The sequence below is a fragment of the Oryx dammah genome, unplaced genomic scaffold (genome assembly GCF_014754425.2).
Source record: "Oryx dammah isolate SB20612 unplaced genomic scaffold, SCBI_Odam_1.1 HiC_scaffold_21, whole genome shotgun sequence".
NCBI lineage: Eukaryota > Metazoa > Chordata > Mammalia > Artiodactyla > Bovidae > Oryx > Oryx dammah.
This window is the reverse complement of record NW_024070205.1, coordinates 29,438,852-29,459,257: the sequence shown is the minus strand read 5'-3', so window position 1 is coordinate 29,459,257 and position 20,406 is coordinate 29,438,852. Positions and strand designations below refer to the sequence as shown.

The window sequence follows — 20,406 nt, the reverse complement described above, 5'->3', positions numbered from 1 at the left end:
TCCTCCCGCCGCGGTCCGGATGAGCGCATGTTGCCAATCCCCCAGGTTGCCTAAGGCCGAATCGCTGGAGCGCATGCGGCCCAGCAGCTCCTGAGACTGCTACTGGCCCCGTCCACTCTTCCGACCCACTGCCCGGACGAAGGGGGCGGGACGTCGGAGCGTTTGGCGACGCTCCCCGGCCGTGACAGCGGGCGGCGCGCGCGGACGGAGGACTTTGGCGACGCTCCCCGGCGGTGACAGGCGGGGCGGGGCGGTGGCGCAGCGGCCTCGTTCCGGGGCGGGCGGGCGCCGATCGCGGCGCGGGCGGGCGGGCGGGCGGGCGGGCGGGCAGGCCGGCCGGGGATGCCGCTCGGGCCGCCGTGGTCCTTGTGCCAGTGAGCGCCGCGCGCCGCCGCAGCCATGACGGTGGAGTTCGAGGAGTGCATCAAGGACTCGCCGCGCTTCAGGTGCGCCCCCGGGGCGCGACGCTGCCCTTTGTGATCCACGGGTTCGAAGCCCCTCGGGGCACCCGGGACCGCCGGGGGATGGGGCGCGGGAGGGGGAGCCGGTGCCGCCTTTGTACCCGGCGCCGGGGCTGGAGGCCAGAGCAGGAGGACTCGCCTTGGACAAAGCCCGCAGCAACCCTGGCCCTAGAGTCCGGAACAAAAGATGCCCCTTGTGCTGGTCGCCGCGCGCGAAGGGTGCGCGCGTGGGGCGGGGCGGCCTCCGGCGCGGCCACCTCTCCGTGGGAGTGTCCGTCCGCTTTGTGTCTAGACCTTCTGCGGGCCACCTGCACAGAGCTGAGATCTTGCCGGGCCCTGCAGCCCGACTCTGGCTAGGGTCGTCTGGGTGCGTCTGGTGGCTGCATCGGGAATCTGTCTTGGCTCCTGTGCCCAGAGTAGTCAAGGGGGCGGGCAGCTGGAGCCACAGTTAGGGCTTGGGCAGCTGCTTGGCAGGGTGGCCTAGATGCCTGGCAGGGTGGGGGCTACCTGACCAGACTGGATTCGAGAGACTGGTGGAGGTTCTGGGCTGTGCCCAGCCATGGGTTTGTGCTTTTAGTCCTTGAGAGTGCAGGCTGGCTTATCTGTGTGGACGTGTTCATGGTGTGCATGCATCTGCTCTAACGGGGCACCTTCTGTGTGTCAGGTGCTCATGCTTGTGCTTGGGTACACTCATGTGAATTCTGCCCCTCTGCACCCTTGGACATGAATGTGAGGGTGAGCTGCACCCCTGGACTGCTGCTAGATACAGAGTGGGTGTTTATCATGCAAGGATGAGTTTAGGCACTAAGCGCATGTTAGTTTGTTCCTGTGTATCCCAGCACAGGGTACATGTTTATGCAGCAAATCCATGAGTACACACTTCTGTGTGTGTGTTGTGCTTCTGCGTGCATACATGTTTGATGGCACATGTGCCTGTCATGTGTATGTGTGTGTGCTGGGGCTTTGGAGTGTGTTAGCAAGAGGGCCTGTGTGCAGTGCCTGGTGGGCCTCAGCATCGATGCTCTCACCTCAGTCCCTGGAGCCAGCCCCTTGCCCAACCATTTCACAAGGAGTCAGCAATGAAGGCCAGGGAAGACTGGATAAGGGGTAGAGGCTGGACCAGAGAGTGGCCCCCGGCCCTGAGCAGAGGGCTAATGGTCACCTCTGCTCTCCCATCTTACGTTCCTGACAGTTGAGGCGGGGAATGTGAGCAATTCAGGTACCTATGATCCCGGGCTGGGGGCACCCACAGTGGGGCAGTGGATGCAGCTGATGCCTGGGCTTTGCCAGGTTTTCTTTGAAAGTACCTAGCTAAGACCCCAGGGTGGGGGCCAGGGAGATGCCCCTGACCTTGGGCCACAGAAGCTGTACTGTGTGAGTTTCGGGGTTTGGGCTGAGATTTAACCAGGTTTTGAGGCCTTTTGGGGGTTCCCTTGTCCGTGTGCCCTCAAGTGCTGCTGAGGATGTAACCTGGACTTCCTGGAGGCCAGCTTAGGGGCCAGGGTTAGGGTAGAACTGGGTGGGAGAATGTGGTCAGGATATAGGGCCAAGTGACCCCAGCCCTGGGGGAAGAGGGACCTTGTCTGTGTGCTGTGGCCTGGGCAGAGCCCCAGAGCCCTGGGTGCCTGTGGCTAGAGGGCTCCAGGCTCTCTCAGACTTACCGGGGCACCGCCCACCCCTTGTTCATGGTGCCCCCTCCCCTGGGTGGGGCTTCAGGCGCTGAGTCATGGCTCTGGTGGGGAAGCTGGCCTCAACCTCCTACCCACCATCCAAGCTGCTGAGGAAATCCTGGAGGGATGGCAGGAGAGGAGGCCTTGGTCCATGGAGGTGGGGGGAGAGAGATGAGGGGCATGGGGCCCCCAGGATGGGCTCTCTGCTGAGTGCCCACTTGACCCCCATGAGCACATTGTTACCATGCACCCCCCACCAGCTCTCTGGGGACCACCTGCCCCCTCCCCGCCCTCCTGGTTCAGGGGTGATGGCCCTCCATGCAGCTGCCCAGGGCAGTTGGGGTGACTGGGGCTCCAGGGCCTGTGTCTCTGTTCTGCTCTGCAGTATCCTCTCCTGGGCGGGTGGTCCTTCCATGCCCTGGGCCCTGGGATTGGGGGGAGGGGAGAGGCTACAGCGATGGTCAGGATCCTGTAGTCTCAGGCTGGGCATCCTGCTGGGCGTGGGCCAACACTGGTCCAAGCAGACGTCCCCTCTGACCCCTTCCTGCTCTGGAGTTCAGAGAGCCCTCAGCCCTGGGGCAGGGATGAGGGCTGCTTAGAGCAGAGGAGCACAGGGGATCTTCCAAGGGCCCTGACGAGGCAGCCCGGCACCCCTCCCCACAGCTCCTAATTGAGGGAGTACTGAGCTGCCCCCAACATGAGGACTAAGTCCCTCTCCCCCAAGCCTGGGAAACCCTGGAACATGGCCCTCTTCTACCAGCTACGGGGCAGCGTGGGGCCACTAGACCTGGACAGCCTCCTCTGCCCTGGCTCTGGCCCTGGAGGCTGCCTCCAGCCCCTGGCCCGAGCTCCATTCCACGTTGTCCCTTGTCCCCAGGAAGCCAGATGGGCCCAGCTCACCAGCTGAGTGGGTTGGCGGGGGGGGCCCTGGGATCCTGGCCCTCTTTCCCTGTTTCCTGTTCCCAGAGCATTGGGGGCGGCGGCGGAGCGGGGGGGGGGGGGGGGGTTAGTCACGTGCCGGATCCATCTGCCTCTCGCCTCGCCTTCCGGATTCTCTGTCCACTGGCTTCTCTGGTGATGTCATCGTTAACTCTTTCCTCCCCAAGGCAGCCCCATTGTCAGGCCGCCCCAGCAGGAGTGGGCTCCTCCAAGGTCTGACCCACTGCTCCCTCCAGGCAGACAGGGCCAACTTCGTATTTGAGGTTGGGGGAGTAGTTGGGAGGTAGGGGCATGCCTCTGCTGGGTGTCTCACTGTGCCAGGGAGCAGCCCCAGGTTTGCAGGCTCTGCTGACACAGGTCTGCCCCAGGGTCCACCAGCCCCAGGCCAGAGTGGGCTACAGCTGAAGTTAAGGGTTGGGGGGGTCCAGATGGGGTCTGGGGTCAACCCTGAGCCTTGGAGAGGTGTATAGGCTGGGCTGAGGGGCGGTGACCAGTGAGGCCCTGCATGTCCCCCTCCACAGGGCCCTGGCCCTTCCCTCTGTGCTAGGGACCACCCCCTCCCCTGTCCACAGACCCCATTTGGGGGCATCACAGCCAATTAGGCCTCTATCTGCCTGGGATGGTGGTGGGACCTGGAGGCTCTGCAGCCGTGGAGTCACGGTCCCAGTCCTGCCTCTTCTCCTCCTCCCTCTTCCGTGCCCCCACCCCAGTCTCCATGTCTTAGTCTGTCTAAGGGGCGTGGAGGAAGGTGGGCCTGTGGGAGCCAGTGGCTATCGACAGAGCAGCCCCTTCCCACTGCAGACCCCTTTGGGGAGGTGCCTGGGGAGACGAAGACCAGCTAAGTCGGTGGGGGAGGCTCGCTGCAGGCGGGTCTCCAGCCACCCTGTACCCGTCGCAGGGCAACTATCGATGAGGTGGAAACGGACGTGGTTGAGATCGAGGCCAAACTGGACAAGGTGAGGGAAGGGCCTGGGGGTACATAGAGGGCTCGGTCCAGCTCACTCGTGGCCACCAATATAAGCACAAGTGTGTGTTTATGCATAGCACATGGGCCTGGCTGTCACTGGCCATCATACCTGCCACACACACACCTGTGTCTGTGTGGTTTCCTCTTGCCAAGACAAGGAGGGGCATCTTGGGGGAGGCAGGGGCAGCTGCTGGGGGCTGTGCCTCTGAGTGGCTAGGTTAGGGGCCCAGGGCACAGGCAGGAGGGGAGGAGGGGTGGCATCCATGAGCCTCTGCTGGCTGATCCTGCTGTTCCTTGGCCAGGACCGCATGCCTACCCCAGTCCTGGGGTCCCTGTTCCTGGCTTCCCTCTCTTGCTCCCACCTCCCACACTGGAGCCAAGACCTGGTCAATGCCAAGCTGTTGCCCCAGCACCAGGTGGGCTTAGGAGGACAGGTGGCGGGCAGTGGCCTTCCTTCTCCACCTAGGGTTGCCCAGCTGTGTCCTGGGCACTGATAGGCCATGAGCTGAATTCCAGCTGCCTGGCAGGGTCCCAGCCTGTGTGGTCTGGCCTTGGTGGCGGTGAGGGCTGGGCCCACAGGTGGCGTGAGTGTCCCCCGTCTGTCCTCTCCTGTCTGCAGCTGGTGAAGTTATGTAGCAGCATGATCGAGGCAGGCAAGGCCTACGTCACCACCAACAGACTCTTCGTGAGTGGCATCCGCGACCTGTCCCAGCAGTGCCAGGGCGACACTGTTATATCGGTGAGGGGCAGCTGACCTCTGACCTCTAGGCAGGGGCAGGCACAGGCAGGCAGCCCCTCGAGGGTGCCCCTGCCCTGGGAGAAGGTGGGCGTTTGTGCTGGGCCACAGGGGCCACTCTGTGGCTAGTGGGTGGGAGGTGCTGACACTGGGGTCATGACAGTCCCATTTAAGCAAGGGTCTCCCCCACCCACCCCCAGGAATGTCTGCAGAGGTTTGGAGACAGCCTGCAGGAGATGGTCACCTACCACATGGTGAGCCCTGATGGGGGAAGTCGGGGGGCACTGTGCTTCCTTATCATCACTGTCATCCCTTCCCAGGCAGCCACCCCTTGGGCTTCCTGCAGGCCCCACCCAGCCTGGAAGGCTCTGGGCTGGCTCTGGGAGAGCTGAGCTGGCAGGGGCGGGCTGTGGGGGAGGCCACGTTTCTGCTTCTGCAGTCTGGGGGGGCGCCCACATTGCTGAAACTCTACTGTGTCCCAGGTGAGGGCCAGATAGCCAGCAAGGAGGTGCCTGGAACCTGCCCATCTGGGGCTGAGGGTGGTGGGGGCTTGGCATAGGTGCCTTAGAGGGTTATCCAGGGCCATCAGACAAGGGTCATTGGCCAGGCTGACCCCACTGCTTCCCAGGATGGGTCTGAATGACCTTGAGCCCCTGAGGGGCCCCCTGCATGGACACACAGAACAGAATGAGGCCCGTGTGGGTGGTCAGACTGTGGCCTGGAAACTAGAGCCCCAGACTAAACAAGGGGCCCCTCCCCCACAGGGGAAGTTCAGAAATAAACCAGTGCTGGACAGCTCGTCCGGCCTCAGCAGTCTGTCTATGTGTCTGTCTGCTTCTGGTTAGGCCCCAGCCCTCTCCCCATGTTGATCGGATCTGATTCTGGGTCCAGTTAGCATTGTGGGGGAGGCCTGGAGGGCCCCCTACAACCACTTCACCCTGCCCCCAGGCCAGATCACTCAGGAGCTTCAGCCACAGCCGGACCCTTCCAACTGCAGGGCTGGTCATCCTCAAGGTGGCCCCTCCCCAGGCTGGGGCACTGGCTGTCACTAGGGACCCTGGGTGTGCCTGCTCTGTCTGGGCCATGGGAGGGGGACAAGCTTGGGCCTCGAGTCTGAGAGCCAAGTGGGGGAGATGGGCAGGTGGTCACAGCTGTTGCCTCTGGGCACCAACCCAGGCCTGGGGGCTGCACCTGGTCCCTTGGACCCTGTGAGGCTCGCTCTGTGAGGGTGACCAGCTGGGGCCTAAGTGGAGCTGGACAGGGCATTCTCTGGTTCTTACCTGAGGGGATAGGGGCCTGGCCTCTGGGGTCATGTGGGGGCAGGTCCCTGATACCTCCACCTTCCTGTGCTCCCAGATCCTGTTTGACCAGGCCCAGAGGTCTGTGCGGCAGCAGCTCCACAACTTCGTCAAAGAGTGAGTGGCGCCAAGGGAGGCCTGGCCTCTCTCAGACCCAGGAGGGCGCAAGACCACACCCATGCTGGGGTGTTTGAGCTGAGAGTCTGGGGCCCTGACACAAGGCCTGCAGGCTCTGTGTGGGGGGCTCAGTGTAGGCCAAGACTGGGCTGAGGAAACAGTGCTGGAGGGCAGGACCACAGAGGGCAGCAAGGGGGCCCTCAGGCAGGGGTGAGGGCAGGACCATGGAAGGGTCAGTGTCGGGGTCATAGAGCAGGAGGCGGGGACTTAGCGGGGGTCTCAGTTCAGTGCTCTGTGTATAGTTGGGGATCCCCCAAATGGAGTGTCTAGAGTCCAGGGTAAGGCTAGGGGTCACCCCAAGCTGGACCAATCCTGTCGGGGAGGTGGTGAAGAGAAAGGGGGCCCTGGATTGGAGAAGGGACCCAAAGAGGAGATGGCAGGGAGTGCTGGCTGTAGGGGATGGGAGGCCAGGACACGGAGGCGGGGAAGGGGATTGTGGAGCACAGAGGGGCTGGGAGCAGAAAGAGGGCCTTTCTTGAAGGGGGGAGACCCCAGTGCACCCCTCCTCAGGCTCCCTGACCTGGCACCCGCCGGCCTCCAGGGACGTGAGGAAGTTCAAGGAGACCAAGAAGCAGTTTGACAAAGTTCGGGAGGACATGGAGCTGTCGCTGGTGAGGAATGCCCAGGCCCCGAGGCACCGGCCCCACGAGGTGGAGGAGGCTACGGGTGCCCTGATTCTCGCCCGAAAGTGTTTCCGTCACCTGGCGCTGGACTATGTGCTCCAGGTGAGTCGCTGGGCCTTGTGTGTCACTGAAGACAGGGACCTGGTGTCTGGAGGGGCCCCTCTGACCTGAGAAAACTTCGGATACTTGGGGAGGGACCTGGAGGAGGGAATGCCCAGGGCAAAGGCCCAGAGGTGGGGCCGTGCTTGGGACAAGCTAGGGCCAGAGGCTGCAGGAAGGCTTGGAGCAGGGGGTAGAGTTCATGGCTTTGTCCATGGAGAAACCATGAGAGGAGGGATGGGTACCAGTGTAAGGAGCATCAGATGAGCTGGTGGTCTCGGGGAGCCACAAGCACCCTGAGTGGACATGAGCAAGGTCCAGGCTCAGCCCTGATATCTTCACCTGTTCACGCCTTCCTTGGCAGATCAATGTTCTCCAGGCTAAGAAGAAGTTTGAGATTTTGGATTCCGTGAGTGCTGGGGTTGGGTGCACCTGGTGGGGCCCTGGGCACCGTGGCTGGCGGCCGGGCCTGACCTGTGCCCCTACCCCGCCACAGATGCTGTCCTTCATGCATGCCCAGTACAGCTTCTTCCAGCAGGGCTACACCCTGCTGCACCAGCTGGACCCCTACATGAAGAAGCTGGCGGCCGAGGTGAGCCTGCGGGGAGGGGAAGCCAGGGCCAGCGTCAGGGGAGGGGGTCCACTTCCCTCTCTGTACCCCTCCCCACAGCTGGACCAGTTGGTGATCGACTCGGCAGTGGAGAAGCGGGAGATGGAGCGCAAGCATGCCGCCATCCAACAACGGGTGAGGCTCTGCAGCCTTGGCCTCCCTGTAGAGAGCCCCTCAGCCCTCTCCAAGTGTGGACCTGGGAGACTGCCACAAAAACACACTCCCCGTCCCTCCCCAGGCCTGCCCATGCTCAGGCTGATTCTGATCCTCCTTGGAAGAGCAGTCAGAGGTGGGAGTCCTCATCCCTCAGGGTCTCAGCACAGTGAGAGGTCACTTAGAGGCCAGGACCAGCCCCCCTCAGCCCACAGGCGCTAGGGCTGGGGCTGGGTGGAGGGTCCTACTGGGGCCTCTCTGCTCCTGGCCAGACGGCTGTCATGGCGCTGCCCTGGGCGGAGATGACTGCTGGTGGGAGCTGCTAGTTCCCCAGAGGTGGCGGCAGGGCTTCACTCACTGGCTCTCTCTCTCCCTGCTCCCGCTCCTCCCGCTCCCGCCCTCAGACACTGCTGCAGGTGAGTGGGCACCCACCCAGGGGTGGGGTGGGGGAACAGGTGGGTTGGGGCCTCTGTCCGCCCCGCCCCGTTTCAGCACCAAGGACACCTCCACAGCCCCAGCACTCTGACCCTGAGCACCTCCCCGGGCGCACCCAGCACCAGCGGAGGCTGCTGAGCTGGGACCGAGTCCCCTTCGGGAGCAGCTGCAGCTGTCCCTTCCCGCCCCCACTCAGCCAGGGGAGCAGGTGGCTGGGCCTCCTCTCCCACTGCCGGACACACAGGACAACGCTCAGTGTCTCCCTGGCCCGTGTGAATGGAGCTCTGTCAGGCTGGCTGGAGCAGCCCAGCTGGCGACATGAATGGGGGACTGAGGACAAGGGAGGCGGCTTCCTTCCTGATCCTACCCAGAGCCTGCTGTCTATGCTGGGCAGGAGGAGCTGGGGGGTGGGGCCGGAGCGCTCCGGCCCCCCAGCTGTGGCAGGAGGCATCAGCCCCTATGGGGTTTAGGTCAGGAAGTGGCTATGAAGACTCACCCTCTCAACCTTGGCTGGGGTGAGCCTGGGAGGGCAGCCATGTCCGCACAGCAGTGGCTGGGTGCTCATGGGGGGCTGGGCTCCGACTGCTCCCAGGACTTCTCCTACGATGAGCCCAAGGTGGAGTTTGATGTGGATGCACCCAGTGGGGTAGTGATGGAAGGCTACCTCTTCAAGAGGGCCAGCAACGCCTTCAAGACGTGGAACCGGTAAGGGAGGCCCTTCCTCAAGGGACTGCAGGGCAGATAGGTCGGGGAGGGTACCCAGCCCAGCCTGACCCCTCCTGGCCCATTCCCCACCCAGGCGCTGGTTCTCCATCCAGAATAGCCAGCTGGTCTACCAGAAGAAGCTCAAGGTACACTGGGTCCAGGGCAGCGACTCCTGGGCCTTCTCACCTGGCCTAGGGGTGGGCAGTTGAGGGGGTTGGTATCACGGGGCTGAGGACACGGATGGGCAACAAAGCCTGAGTGGCCAGGGACAGAGACCTCTTGAACCCCAGCCAATCTGTGTCCTGGGTGGAGCAGTGAACGGGTGGTCAGGGTCGGGCAGGGCTGGGTGCTGAGCACAAGGGCCACGGCGGTCATGCCCACAGGACGTGCTGACCGTGGTAGTGGACGACCTCCGGCTCTGCTCTGTGAAGCCCTGTGAGGACGTCGAGCGGAGGTTCTGCTTTGAGGTCGTGTCGCCCACCAAGTAAGCAGGTCCTGCCTAGGGCGTGATGTGGGAAGAGCCCCTGCTTGCCCAGGCTGACAGGCCCCTTCCTGCAGGAGCTGCATGCTGCAGGCCGACTCAGAGAAACTGAGGCAGGCCTGGGTTCAGGCGGTGCAAGCCAGCATTGCCTCTGCCTATCGGGAGAGCCCTGACAGCTGCTACAGTGAGGTGGGCCCTCCCTGCACGTGCGTGTACAGCTCCCACAGGCCATGCACCAGCACACATGTGCATTCTCTGTATGCACACGAGTGTGTGTGCCCACATGGGGGTGCGGGCTCATGCCTCAGGCACCCTGGCCTGTGTCAGCCCCTGTATCTGGGGAGGAAGAGGGGGCCCCCATTGGGGAGACTGGGGTTGGAGCTCCCGTAGGGCTGAGTGACCCCTCACCCGGTCCCCAGAGGCTGGACCGCACCGCCTCCCCATCCACAAGCAGCATCGACTCTGCCACGGACTCTCGGGAACGCAGCGTCAAGGGTGAGAGCGTGCTGCAGCGGGTGCAGAACGTGGCCGGCAACAGCCAGTGTGGTGACTGTGGCCAGCCTGACCCGCGCTGGGCCAGCATCAACCTGGGTGTGCTGCTCTGCATCGAGTGCTCAGGCATCCACAGGTGGGCCTCCTGGGTGGTGCGGAGGGGGTGGGGGCGGAGTCACGCCCTGACTCTTCCTCCCTCATCATCCAGGAGCCTGGGCGTCCACTGCTCCAAGGTGCGGTCCCTGACCCTGGACTCGTGGGAACCGGAGCTGCTGAAGGTGTGTGGGGGCCACTGCAGGCCACCAGGTGGCTGGTGAGGGGAGGGAGACAGGAGCCGGGTCTGCCCACTTGAGGGGAGGTCTGTGGGCTGGGCTGATGCTGGCCTCACCCTCTCCTGCCAGCTGATGTGTGAGCTTGGAAACAGCACCGTGAACCGGATCTACGAGGCCCAGTGTGAGGGGCCAGGCATCAGGAAGCCCACAGCCAGCAGCCCCAGGTGAGGTGTGGGGTAGCCTAGGCAGGGCCTGGGGAGCCCCCACCCACAAGTGTGGCCTCATATCTGGTCCTGGTCCAGACAGGACAAGGAGGCCTGGATCAAGGACAAATATGTGGAGAAGAAGTTTGTGCGAAGGCCGCCCTCGGCACCAGCCCGGGAGGCCCCACAGCGCTGGAGGGTGCAGAAGTGCCAGCGTCACCACAGCTCCCCCAGAGCCCCCGCCCCCCGCCGCAGCAAAATCCGGATGGAGCCCGTTCTGCCCTCTGTGGCTGCCCTGTGCTCAGGTGGGAGGGGGCCGGCAGATATGCCCCAGCTCACAGGCCTGGGCAGGGGGTGAGCCTCCAGACTGTGGACCTCAGGGAGGCCAGGGGTTGGGGGAGGAAGGAGCAGAGCCCACACCTCCCAGCCTGGCCCGGTTACTGCCCTGCTGCAGGCTCCGTGGAGCCCAGGTTCCGCAGGGACTCGCTCTTCTGCCCAGACGAACTGGACTCCCTTTTCTCCTACTTCGATGCAGGGGCTGCCGCGGCCGGTCCACGCAGTAAGTCCCCTGCTGCCCACCTGCCAGCTCAGCCAGGGCAGCAGAGCAGGGACCAGGCATGCTTGCTCAGAGGGTGGACAAGTACAGGACAGCTGTGGCCACTCACCCAGGGACCGGAGGGATGGGCATTCCTTGCAGGAGGGACTAGTGTAGGGATGGGGAGAGTCTGGGGGCCAAGCAGGGCTAAGGCTGGGACAGTATCTCCAAGGGCTAGGGGTAACTCAGCCACTGACTTGGAGGCTGGAGCCATGACCCTCAGGGAGACCCTCGTGCGGTGTGCACACAGAAGTGTGTGTGTGGCATGACTGTGCACATGGGTACATACATGTGAGTGTGTACATGTGTATACACATGGGTGTGTGCACATGCATGTGTGTTCGTGGACAGCTGTGTGCCAGACCAGCTCCTGAAAGACAGTTGTGTGCATCTTCTCCAGCTCCTCCTGGAGTGGGGGTGGGAGGCACATGCTGCAGGTTGGGGCCCTCCCCGCCCACTCCTGGGGCCTGCCTGTAAAGTGTCTAAGAGCACCCACTGGCCGGGGGCGTCTGGGCCGCCTTTCTGGGCAGTGTGAACAGAAGGCATAGACCGGGGCCAAGAATTGGCAGGGCTGCTGGGGTGAGCGGGTGCCCTCGGGCAGCAGAGGGCGCTGCCTCGCTGTCCCTCAGCTCGGGGCTCTTCTGTGAGGGCTGCTCTTGGGTGCTGCTCACTGCTGCCTGGAGCCGCGTCTGGATGGAGACCTCCCAGCTTGCATTATGGCGGCGCTTCGGCCAGTCCGTCCTGCTAGGGCCCACCTGAGCGAGGGGGGGATCACACCCACGGCTGTGCTCCTAGGGGGCGCTTAATCCTTGACTCCGTTGAGCTGTCACCTGATTTTCTCGCCTTTCCTCCCATCCTGAGCAGGGCTCTCCTCTGCCCCCTAGTGGGGACTGATCCTGCTCCAGGGAGCATCCCCGGGAGGGTGGGCGGCCCTCCAGCCTTCCCCCAGGCCTCTCAGGACCCCCTCTGGCTGTGGACTTTGCAGGTCTGAGCAGCGACAGCGGCTTAGGGGGCAGCTCCGACGGCAGCTCAGATGTCCTGGCCTTCGGCGTGGGCTCTGTGGTGGACCGCGTCGCTGAGGAGGGTGAGTGCGCGGCTCCCCATCCCCGGCCCTGCGCCTCCCCCGCTCCAGGCCGGCTTACCGGCCCCGATCGCCCTGTCCTCGCAGAGGGTGCAGAGTCGGAGGAGTCCAGCGGCGAGGCGGACGGAGAGGCGGAGACCTGGGGCCTGGCAGACGTGCGCGAGCTGCATCCGGGGCTGCTGGCGCACCGCGCGGCGCGCACCCGCGACCTTCCCGCCCTGGCGGCGGCGCTGGCGCACGGGGCGGAGGTCAACTGGGCTGACGCGGAGGACGAGGGGAAGACGCCGCTGGTGCAGGCCGTGCTGGGGGTAAGTAGGCGCCCGGCTGCGCCCGGACACAAGTGCAGCGTCTTCACAGCGGCTCTCCCTTGGTGCGCACGCTTGAAGGGGCGTCGGGGCGTAGTGGGAGGTGGGGGGCCTGCAAGGAACCGTTTCCGTGGCTTGGCTCCGTCTGAACCATACCGCCTCCCCACACCGGCTTCCCCAGGGCTCCCTGATCGTCTGTGAATTTCTCCTGCAAAACGGAGCGGACGTGAACCAAAGAGACAGCCACGGCCGGGCTCCGCTCCACCACGCCACGCTCCTTGGCCGTACTGGGTGAGTCGTGGGCTGATCATACCCTCACTTTCCCCTGCCCCATGGGTCCGGGTTGCCCGCCCACCAGTACCTGCCCAAGGCCTGACCTGACTTGCCCGCTCCGCTCTCAGCCAGGTCTGCCTGTTCTTGAAGAGGGGGGCGGACCAGCATGCCTTGGACCACGCTCAGCAGGACGCATTGAGCATCGCGGTGCAGGAAGCAAATGCCGACATCGTCACTCTGTGAGCAGGAGGGCGGTGTGGGTGGGGGACCCTGTGGGCGGGGCGGAGCACTTCACAAGGCCCGCCCTCCTCAGGTCTGGGACGCGGTGGGCTGGGGGCGGGCTAGGCTCTTCACAAGGCCCGCCCTCCTCCAGGCTCCGTCTGGCGCGCATGGCCGAGGAGATGCGTGAGGCCGAGGCGCCCTCTGGCCAGCCGGGCCCTCTGACCGGCAGCAGCCCCACTGAGCTCCAGTACCGCAGGTGCATCCAGGAATTCATCAGCCTTCACCTGGACGAGAGCTAGGGCAGCGGGGCGGGCGGGACCTCCCCACCGGCCCGTTCCGGAGAGCACTGGTGTTCCGGAGCTCCTGGAGGCCCTGCTGCCGGCTCTGCCCTCTTCCTCCAGCGGCCCCCACCCCGGGCCTGAGCAGGACCAGCACTGAGTCTTCTGAAGCTCCAGTCTTCCCCAGGAGGTGTTGCATCACTCCTCGCGCCAGGGACCCTGTGTCTGCCGGTGACCCCTTCCTAGGGGGCCTGGGTTGCTCGTGTCACAAACCACTCTCAAGGCCCCATGTCACCTTGTGCTCCTCTCTGCTCCCCCAGGCCCGTGTCACCTCCTGCCCCTCTATCCCTGGGCCCATGCCACTTGGTGCCCCACTCTGCCCTCAGGGCCTGTGTCACCTCGTGCCCCCACTTTACTGCCCAAGGACACTGACCTGCTAGTTGGGTCCCTCCCATGCCCTTAGCCCCTCCGCTGGGCCCTGGGGCTGGTGGCTGGCCACCGGCACCTTGTGAGGGCAGAAGGGACCGCCCATCCAGGGAATCAACCCGTGTACCTCACTTAGTGACCCCAGCATCCAGGCTGGGCTTCTTGGGTGCTTGGGGGCTCTGGCCTGGGGCCTCAGCCCTGACTGGGCACGGATGTCCTGAGGCCGTGTGGCTGGCCATGCAGCCCCATCTGTCCCTGCCTTTTCCCAGAGCAGGTGGCAAGTGCGTCGCTCTTCCCACCCCTGCATCTGATGTCCTTTGTCACAGACTGAGGGATTTTCTACAGTGACCTCGTTCTCACTTTGTCTCACGTCTTTTCTCTGGACTCAAGGACCACCTTGACCCCCAGCTCTGCCCGCTGCTGGGGGGTGCTCTGCAGCTCAGCCCTGCCCCCTCACCAGCCTTGCCCCTGGTTCAGCCCATGGGGCTTCAGCTCACCCCCAGGGTCCTCTGATGCCTTCTGCATTCCCCTTCCTGGAGCCCTGGGCCAGTGGCTGGGCCTCTCCCCATCTCTACCCTCGGCTAGTCCCAGGCCAGTTGGCTGGTCACTATGCAAAGGCTGCCCAAGGAGGCCCCATGGGCAGCAAGGTGGGCCCCCAACTCCCTCGCCTGCTGGCTGTGACACCCAGAGAGCAGAATTAACTCCTTCCTCTCTCCCTGCTTGAGCTCTGCCCCCACCTCCCACCCCACTGCCTGCGCCAGGGCCTTTGCTAGGGCCTCAGCTGGCGGGACCCGCCTCCACTCCAGATCACAGTTAATAAACAGCCGCTTGCACCCACTGCCTCACCTCACCTGCCTCACTCCGCTCTGTCTCGACTGGGGTGGGGGGTCACCTGCCTTCCCCAAGGGGTGGCCCTGTGTTGGACAGCACCAGTGGTGCCCTCAAAGGGTGCAGTAAGCTGGAACCTGGGGGCCTGCCTGATGGAAACCCGGGCTCCATTGATTAAAATCAGTTCTTGATACTCCACTCTCTGGCTGCCCCGCCATTTTCTAGGGTGGACACTAACTGGCGAGGATGGTCTGGCCCTAGCCTTGTTCCCTAGGCAAACTCTGCCCCGTGTCCCCTGCCCCACAATCCCCACAGCATCTGTGACTGAGGATGTGGCAGTACGATCTGGTTGGGGGGTTTCAGCTCACTCGGGACGGGGAGGGCAGCAGAAAACACCCTAGCCACCAGGTGAAATCATTTTATTGCAAAGTGGCCCCAGGTCACTGAGTGCCTGGGCCTGGCCCTGCCCTTCCTCCCATTGGCCCCAAGCTGAGTGAGGCTCTGCCTGATGCCTGCACACACCTACATGTAGGTGCAGACAGATCTGTTGGCACAGAAACACGTGGCCATATGACACTGGCACCAAATAGACACACTCCCATGTGGAGCGCCCCCCACACTTGGGCACATACTCCTCCACTTGGGCAGATGCTCCATCACAACCAGAACACGGGAATCCAGAGTGGTGGGGATGCTCCCTTATTCCCTGCCTGCCCTGGGCCTCCTTGAGACCTGTGAGGCCACCACTGGGCAGGGCAGGGTGGCTTGGCTAACGAGAAGCCCTTCTGTGCTCTGTGCCTGGTGGCAAGCCACCCCTGAGTTCTGGTGCTGCTGCTTCCTGGGCCCCAGGTTTGGCTTGGTTGGCCCAGGAAGCCCCATGGGGCTTGACTGGCCCGCCCTGGACAGTCAGGAGAGCCCACCGCTGCCACTGCTCCCAGGATCAGGCCAGGTTCAGACTAGTTCAGGTGTCGGGGGTCTGTGGGGCCCATGCTTGGCTGAACTCAGCCGAGACTCCTGCTGAAGTCCGGCAGCATCGTGGGAGGTGAAGGCAGCCGGGCCCCGGGGCATTCGACGTTGTGCCTACAGCCACTGGTCCACTGGCTGGCCTCTGGCTTGGAGGGGGCACCCTTGTGGCTGCCCTGGGCTGGCCCCGAGACCCGCGGAGCCAGCGGCAGCACAGCAGTAGGGCGAGGGCCATGGCGTCCAGCAGCAGCTCTAGCACCTCCACGACCGAGAGGACCGAGGAGCCGAACCACAGGCTCCAGAGGCTGCCCATGGCTGAGAGCAGCTGTGGCACCTGCAGGTATAGGCAATGGTGAGCAGAGGCCCGGGTGCTGGCCCCGCCCCTCTCCCGGCCCTGGCCCAGGAGGCAGCTCACCGAGTAGACCGGCGTCTCATCCACCGTGCGGTAGTTGAGCTCCTGATAGAAAATGTTCACCTTGGCCAGGCTGATCCTGGAGCAGGGCACAGGTGAGAGGGGCTGAGCCCCAGACCTGCTGGTGGGGCCTTCGGTGCAGGCTCTGGAGGGCGAGGGCAGGGGCAGCGGCCAGGATTTGATTGAGGCAGAAGGTGGCCATGGGTTCCGTCGGCTTGGCTCACCCAGCACAGCCAGGACCCAGTCCTGCACACACAAAACTTGCTGTGGCCGCGGCTCCTCCTGGCCCTCGGGCGCTGCAGGATGGTGTGAGGGCAGGACTGTGGGGACAGAGGCCAGTCCCGGGAGGGCTCTCTGCCCACGATCTCCCTACTTGTCCATCCCTCACCTCCCTCTTTGGAGACTCACGGCTGATGTGGAGGAAGGCCATCTGGAGGTCCCGGCAGAGAGCTTGTACGAAGATTCCCTGGGAGAGACAGCCCCGTCACATCCCTGTGTGCTGGCTCCGGGCAGGCCAAACGGAGCCCAGCACGCCCCCTCACCTGCAAGGCCGTGGGCATCGGGTGGTGCAGGGAAGCTGGTGGGTCTTCAGTTTCTGGTAGAGGCGGTGGAAGCAGTGACCTGGGGAGACAGTCACGGGTGAACCTATGAGAAGCGACCCATGGGCGGTGGGGAGGTCTGCTGTTGGCCAAACAGGCTGGTAGGGCGGGGTGGGGAGCTCACCCCAGGCTGGGTGCCGCATGTAGCTGCAGTACTCGGCCCCCGCCGGCAGAGGGTAGAAGAAGTAGCCGCAGGAGCAGGTCTCTACCATCAGATGCTGAAAGCAGGAGGCCAGACAGGCCTAGGGGAACAGTGGGGGCCGAAGCTGGGGGTCCGGCGCAGCCGCCCCTCTCCCTGGCCCGCCTGCCTCCCCTCCTTCCCACTGGCCCGTTCCCCCACCCACCACCAGTGTCCCTTGGGGTCTCCTTGCCTTAGCCTCCCCACCCACTCCCCAGCTCCCTCCCTGGGCCCCTGCCCCACCTCCCCACCCTCCAAGCCCAGACTCACCTGCCTGGTGTAGGAGGTGTTGTACAGTAGCTGCACGTCCATGCTGCCTGTACTGTCCATGCACTGCCCATAGGGGCTCCCGAGCCGGTGCACCTCGTCCTGGGGAAAGAGGGGCTACTCAGTCCCGCTGCCTCGAGCTGGAGGTCCTGCGTGCCCCCAGGGTTGGAAACAGAGGCCAAGAGCCTGGAGGAGGGGACGGCCCACCTCACGGATGTCAATGGTGGTCTCCGTCCCTGGCCGGATGCTGAAGCCCTGGTGCTCCAGGAAGGGCGTGTGGTCTTGCGGGTGGATCATGACCTTGATGCCGGCCTTTGTGGACAGCAGAGGGAGGTGGTCCTGCTGCTCAGCCTTGAGGACCAGGCTGATTCCTGGGGGAGGCCAGGGGTGAGGCCAGGTCGGCCTGGACACCCCACCCGCACCCAGTCCCGGCTGGCACTCACTGTGGGTGACACCCGGCCGTTGTGCGGCCCAGACACCGTTGAAGGTGTAGCAGCTGCCGTAGGTGGGGTGGTGGGACGTCTGGAAGTGCCTGGAACCAGGGGCCATGCTCAGACAAGCACACGCCCTCCACCCATCACCCTGGGGTTGGGTGTGTGGCCTGCGGTTGTGGGGAGGGGAGCACAGCTGCCTTGTCTCTGGAGGGAGCCGCGGGGCTGGCAGACCACTGGGTGGGGTGGGGGGAGCAGACACTGGTCTGTACTCACCGGGCATGGCAGTCCTGGTCGTCGTAGCGGCAGGAGAAGACAAAGTGGCTGCCATGGCTGTCCTCGTGGGCAGCGGGCAGCAGGGCCAGGATGTTTATGTAGTGGAAGTGGTACCACTCCCGGGCGGCCACCACGCCGGAGGAGTAGGCCCGCTGAACACAGTCGCCACCAGTACTGTTACACTGTGGGGCATGGGGTCAGTGTGTGCGCAACTGGCCTGCCCGAGTCCCAGGCAGACCCCCCCCCGGGCTGGACACTCACCAGTTTGAAGCCCACTCTGTTCTGGCCGTCCAAGGGCCTCAGTCTCTGGAGGTGGATCCTACGGTCCAGCTGGAAGGCGGGCTCTGGACCTGGGACCTCGGCCCCCAGGGCATCCCTGCTGTCGCTAAAGTTGAACCGATATAGGGAGTAGATGTTCTCCCGGGCAAAGTCATCCAGAACCCGCAGATGGTGGCGGGCTAAGTGTGGCCTGGGGGCAGGGAGAGGGGGCTCAGAGTCAAAGCCAGGCCCCCTTAGCACAGGCACTTTGGAAAGAGCCAAGCTGGCCCCAGGCACTGACCCCGAAGTTGCAGACAGGATAGGAGCCCACCACCACCTGCCATCCTCAGAAGCCTAGAAGGCGGTTCTGAATACAGAGCCGGGGCTGCAGAGGGAAGTCAGACCCCCGGCCTGGCCTGCCTCCCACCCCCGGGACCCCATCCTCCTCTGGCTCATTCACAGCCCTTCCCTGTCTTTGCTCCGCTGACTCCACACTGCAATGTTACCCTGCTTCCCTCTCCTGGGCACCTGCTCTTCTGGGAATCCTCTGACTCTCCTCCCCTCCCCCTCCTGGGCTGCCTAACTCCTGAAGGTCCCTCCAGCCTGGTACTGGTCACAGTAACACTCAGCTTACTCTTCTTATCCTTTAGCCCTGCCTCTGGGGCACAGAGCAGAAAGAGGTGGGTTGTCCTGCTGTGACCGCACCAGGGGAGGGGCCCCCAGGCTGGACCAGCCCTCACCGGTGTGGGTTCATGTCACACAGAGTGACCGATGGGAAGAGCTTGCGCTCCGAGTGCACGGACACTGTCATGATGACTGGGTAACGCCAGTACTGCTCGAAGAGGAGTGCAAACTGCCAGTAGAGCACGCCCAGGGCTCCTGCCAGCAGCAGCCCCCAGGAGGCCGTCTTGAGGCGGTTTTGGCTGGAGCAAACAAGGCGGATGGTGCCGTGGATAGTGGAGTTGGTGCAGAAGAAGGTGACCAGCTCCCTGAAGGAGGCATGCAGCTCTACCAGCCTCTCTCCATGTTCCTCCTCAGGCAGCGTCGGTGGGGATGCCTGGGGGCACGTCCAGGTTCCTGGCCCCCCACCCACTGTTTGGCCTGTGCCTTCAGCCTGCATCTGAGAAGTGAGACTCAGTGGGGCTCCAGCCCGCCACCTGGCCTGACCCCACCCAGGTCTCCCCACCCGGGCCATCAGCCTTCCATTCTCCATGACTGGGAATTCCCGGAATTGTCACATCCCTCAGCCACCAGTGGCCTAGCCTGGCTTGCTGACACTTGAGAAAAACCCCATCGGAAGCTGGTCCATAACTTGGGACCAACTCTGTTGCCCCCACTCCCATGGTGACAAGCTGGGCACCAGGCAGCCTCCACAGGCGTGTCTCATGGCCAGAGCCGAGCCTGGGTAGCAGAGCAGGGACAGCAGGGGACATAGGCTCTAGGCTGCGCCAGGCCTTGTTTGAAGGTGGCTCGAGGCTGGAGGCTTGGGTGGGTCTCTGCTGCCATCTGCCAAGTGGGGCAGGGGCCTCTGGTGAGGGACAACCAGGTGACCTGCTCTGAGTGGGCCTAGGGCCCAGCATTGGGGGTTGACTGAACCCTGGGCCCCAACAGCCTCCAACAACCCTCGGTGGCCACCATGGCCATGCTGGATTGGGGCCAATGGAGCCACACAAGTCCAGCCACATCTGGGCCAAGGGTCAGGCCTGTAGCCTGTTGGGCACTGTGGGCCTGTGTGGGGGTGTTGTCCACTGAGCTGAGTCTGGGGATGCTCCATTTGTGGACCTCGGGCTTGCAGAAAGTAGGCAGCAGTCTGGCATGGTGGGGACCTGAGGGATCCAGGGAGGTTGACCTGAGGCCTGCCTGGCCCTACTCCTACCCGGAGGCTCTAGCATGTGGGACCTTGGTCCCTCAGTGCACAGGGCCGTGGGGCCCTGACCAGGTCAGGCTGGCTGGCCCGGGACATGCACTGAGTCACTGCCTGGGCTTCCTACAGACTTTCCAGAGTGTCCCCATCTTGGTCTGAATCATTAGGCCTCTCGCACCTGGGGTGTAGCCTCCTGGGTTCTGGCCCCTCTAGGCAACTGAGCCTGGGCTGATGCCTGGGGAGGGCCTGAGCCAAGGAAGGGCCTGGTGTGTCTCAGCCAGCACATGCTGGCCTGGACACCCAGCGCCCACTAGCTGCCTGGGGCCCAGGTAGGAGGTGGGGGTGGTCAGCCCAGGCCTCAGGTTTGTGGAGGCGGCCAGGCCAGGAGAATGTGCCAGCATGGGTGCTGCTGGTGGGCCCCCTGTGGCACAGAGTGCTGCCCACACAGGTGTCCTGTGACCACAGGGAGCCCTCACAGGGCAGCAGGACCTTCAGCTTCGTGATACAGGTGAGGGAAAAGGGTGTCCAGAAGGTTCTTTCCAACTCCAGTAACCATGTTTCCAGACTGGCCACCTCCCACCCTGGCTGGGACTGCCAGGCAGGAGGAGGGTGGCTTCCTGAGATGGGGGGGGGTCCCTGACACCTCAGCCACAGCAGGAGTTGGGGTGAACCGCTCCTTCACTCAGTACATGCACGCACACAGCTGTGCACAGACACACACACTCCTCCTCTCACACACAGCAAGCCCTCTGTCAATGGGGGTGCATGACAAAGGCGTGGATGGGAGCCTCTGCCCTTGCCCCGCCTGTGCCTGTCCTCCAGACGACAT

The 20,406-nt window shown here is 64.0% G+C and overlaps 2 protein-coding genes across 3 annotated transcripts; one reads left to right on the top strand and one right to left on the bottom strand.

Annotated features, from left to right (window-relative positions):
* The first annotated feature begins 296 nt into the window (after positions 1-296).
* On the top strand, positions 297-14,527 carry ACAP3 (ArfGAP with coiled-coil, ankyrin repeat and PH domains 3). Of its 2 annotated transcripts, none has more exons than XM_040264081.1 (24): positions 297-446; positions 3,969-4,026; positions 4,657-4,776; positions 4,974-5,027; positions 6,130-6,188; positions 6,790-6,973; positions 7,335-7,379; positions 7,467-7,562; positions 7,641-7,715; positions 8,138-8,149; positions 8,761-8,873; positions 8,968-9,019; positions 9,257-9,357; positions 9,432-9,543; positions 9,774-9,982; positions 10,055-10,124; positions 10,248-10,342; positions 10,421-10,626; positions 10,776-10,880; positions 11,902-12,000; positions 12,085-12,305; positions 12,484-12,593; positions 12,704-12,814; positions 12,949-14,527. In XM_040264081.1, exons 1-24 carry the CDS (start codon positions 400-402, stop codon positions 13,094-13,096), a joined length of 2,502 nt encoding a protein of 833 aa, XP_040120015.1. In that variant the 5' UTR covers positions 297-399; the 3' UTR covers positions 13,097-14,527. The 2 variants fall into 2 exon arrangements, with proteins under 2 accessions (XP_040120015.1, XP_040120016.1); XM_040264082.1 differs by lacking the exon at positions 297-446 and adding an exon at positions 3,129-3,353.
* Positions 14,520-19,326, bottom strand: SCNN1D (sodium channel epithelial 1 subunit delta). Its single transcript, XM_040264162.1, has 12 exons — positions 18,454-19,326; positions 17,717-17,924; positions 17,456-17,637; positions 17,192-17,280; positions 16,956-17,119; positions 16,752-16,850; positions 16,428-16,545; positions 16,247-16,325; positions 16,113-16,170; positions 15,925-15,950; positions 15,708-15,822; positions 14,520-15,626 (listed from the first exon to the last, which is right to left on the bottom strand). Exons 1-12 carry the CDS (start codon positions 18,924-18,926, stop codon positions 15,291-15,293), a joined length of 1,947 nt encoding a protein of 648 aa, XP_040120096.1. The 5' UTR covers positions 18,927-19,326; the 3' UTR covers positions 14,520-15,290.
* Between the last annotated feature and the right edge of the window lie 1,080 nt (positions 19,327-20,406).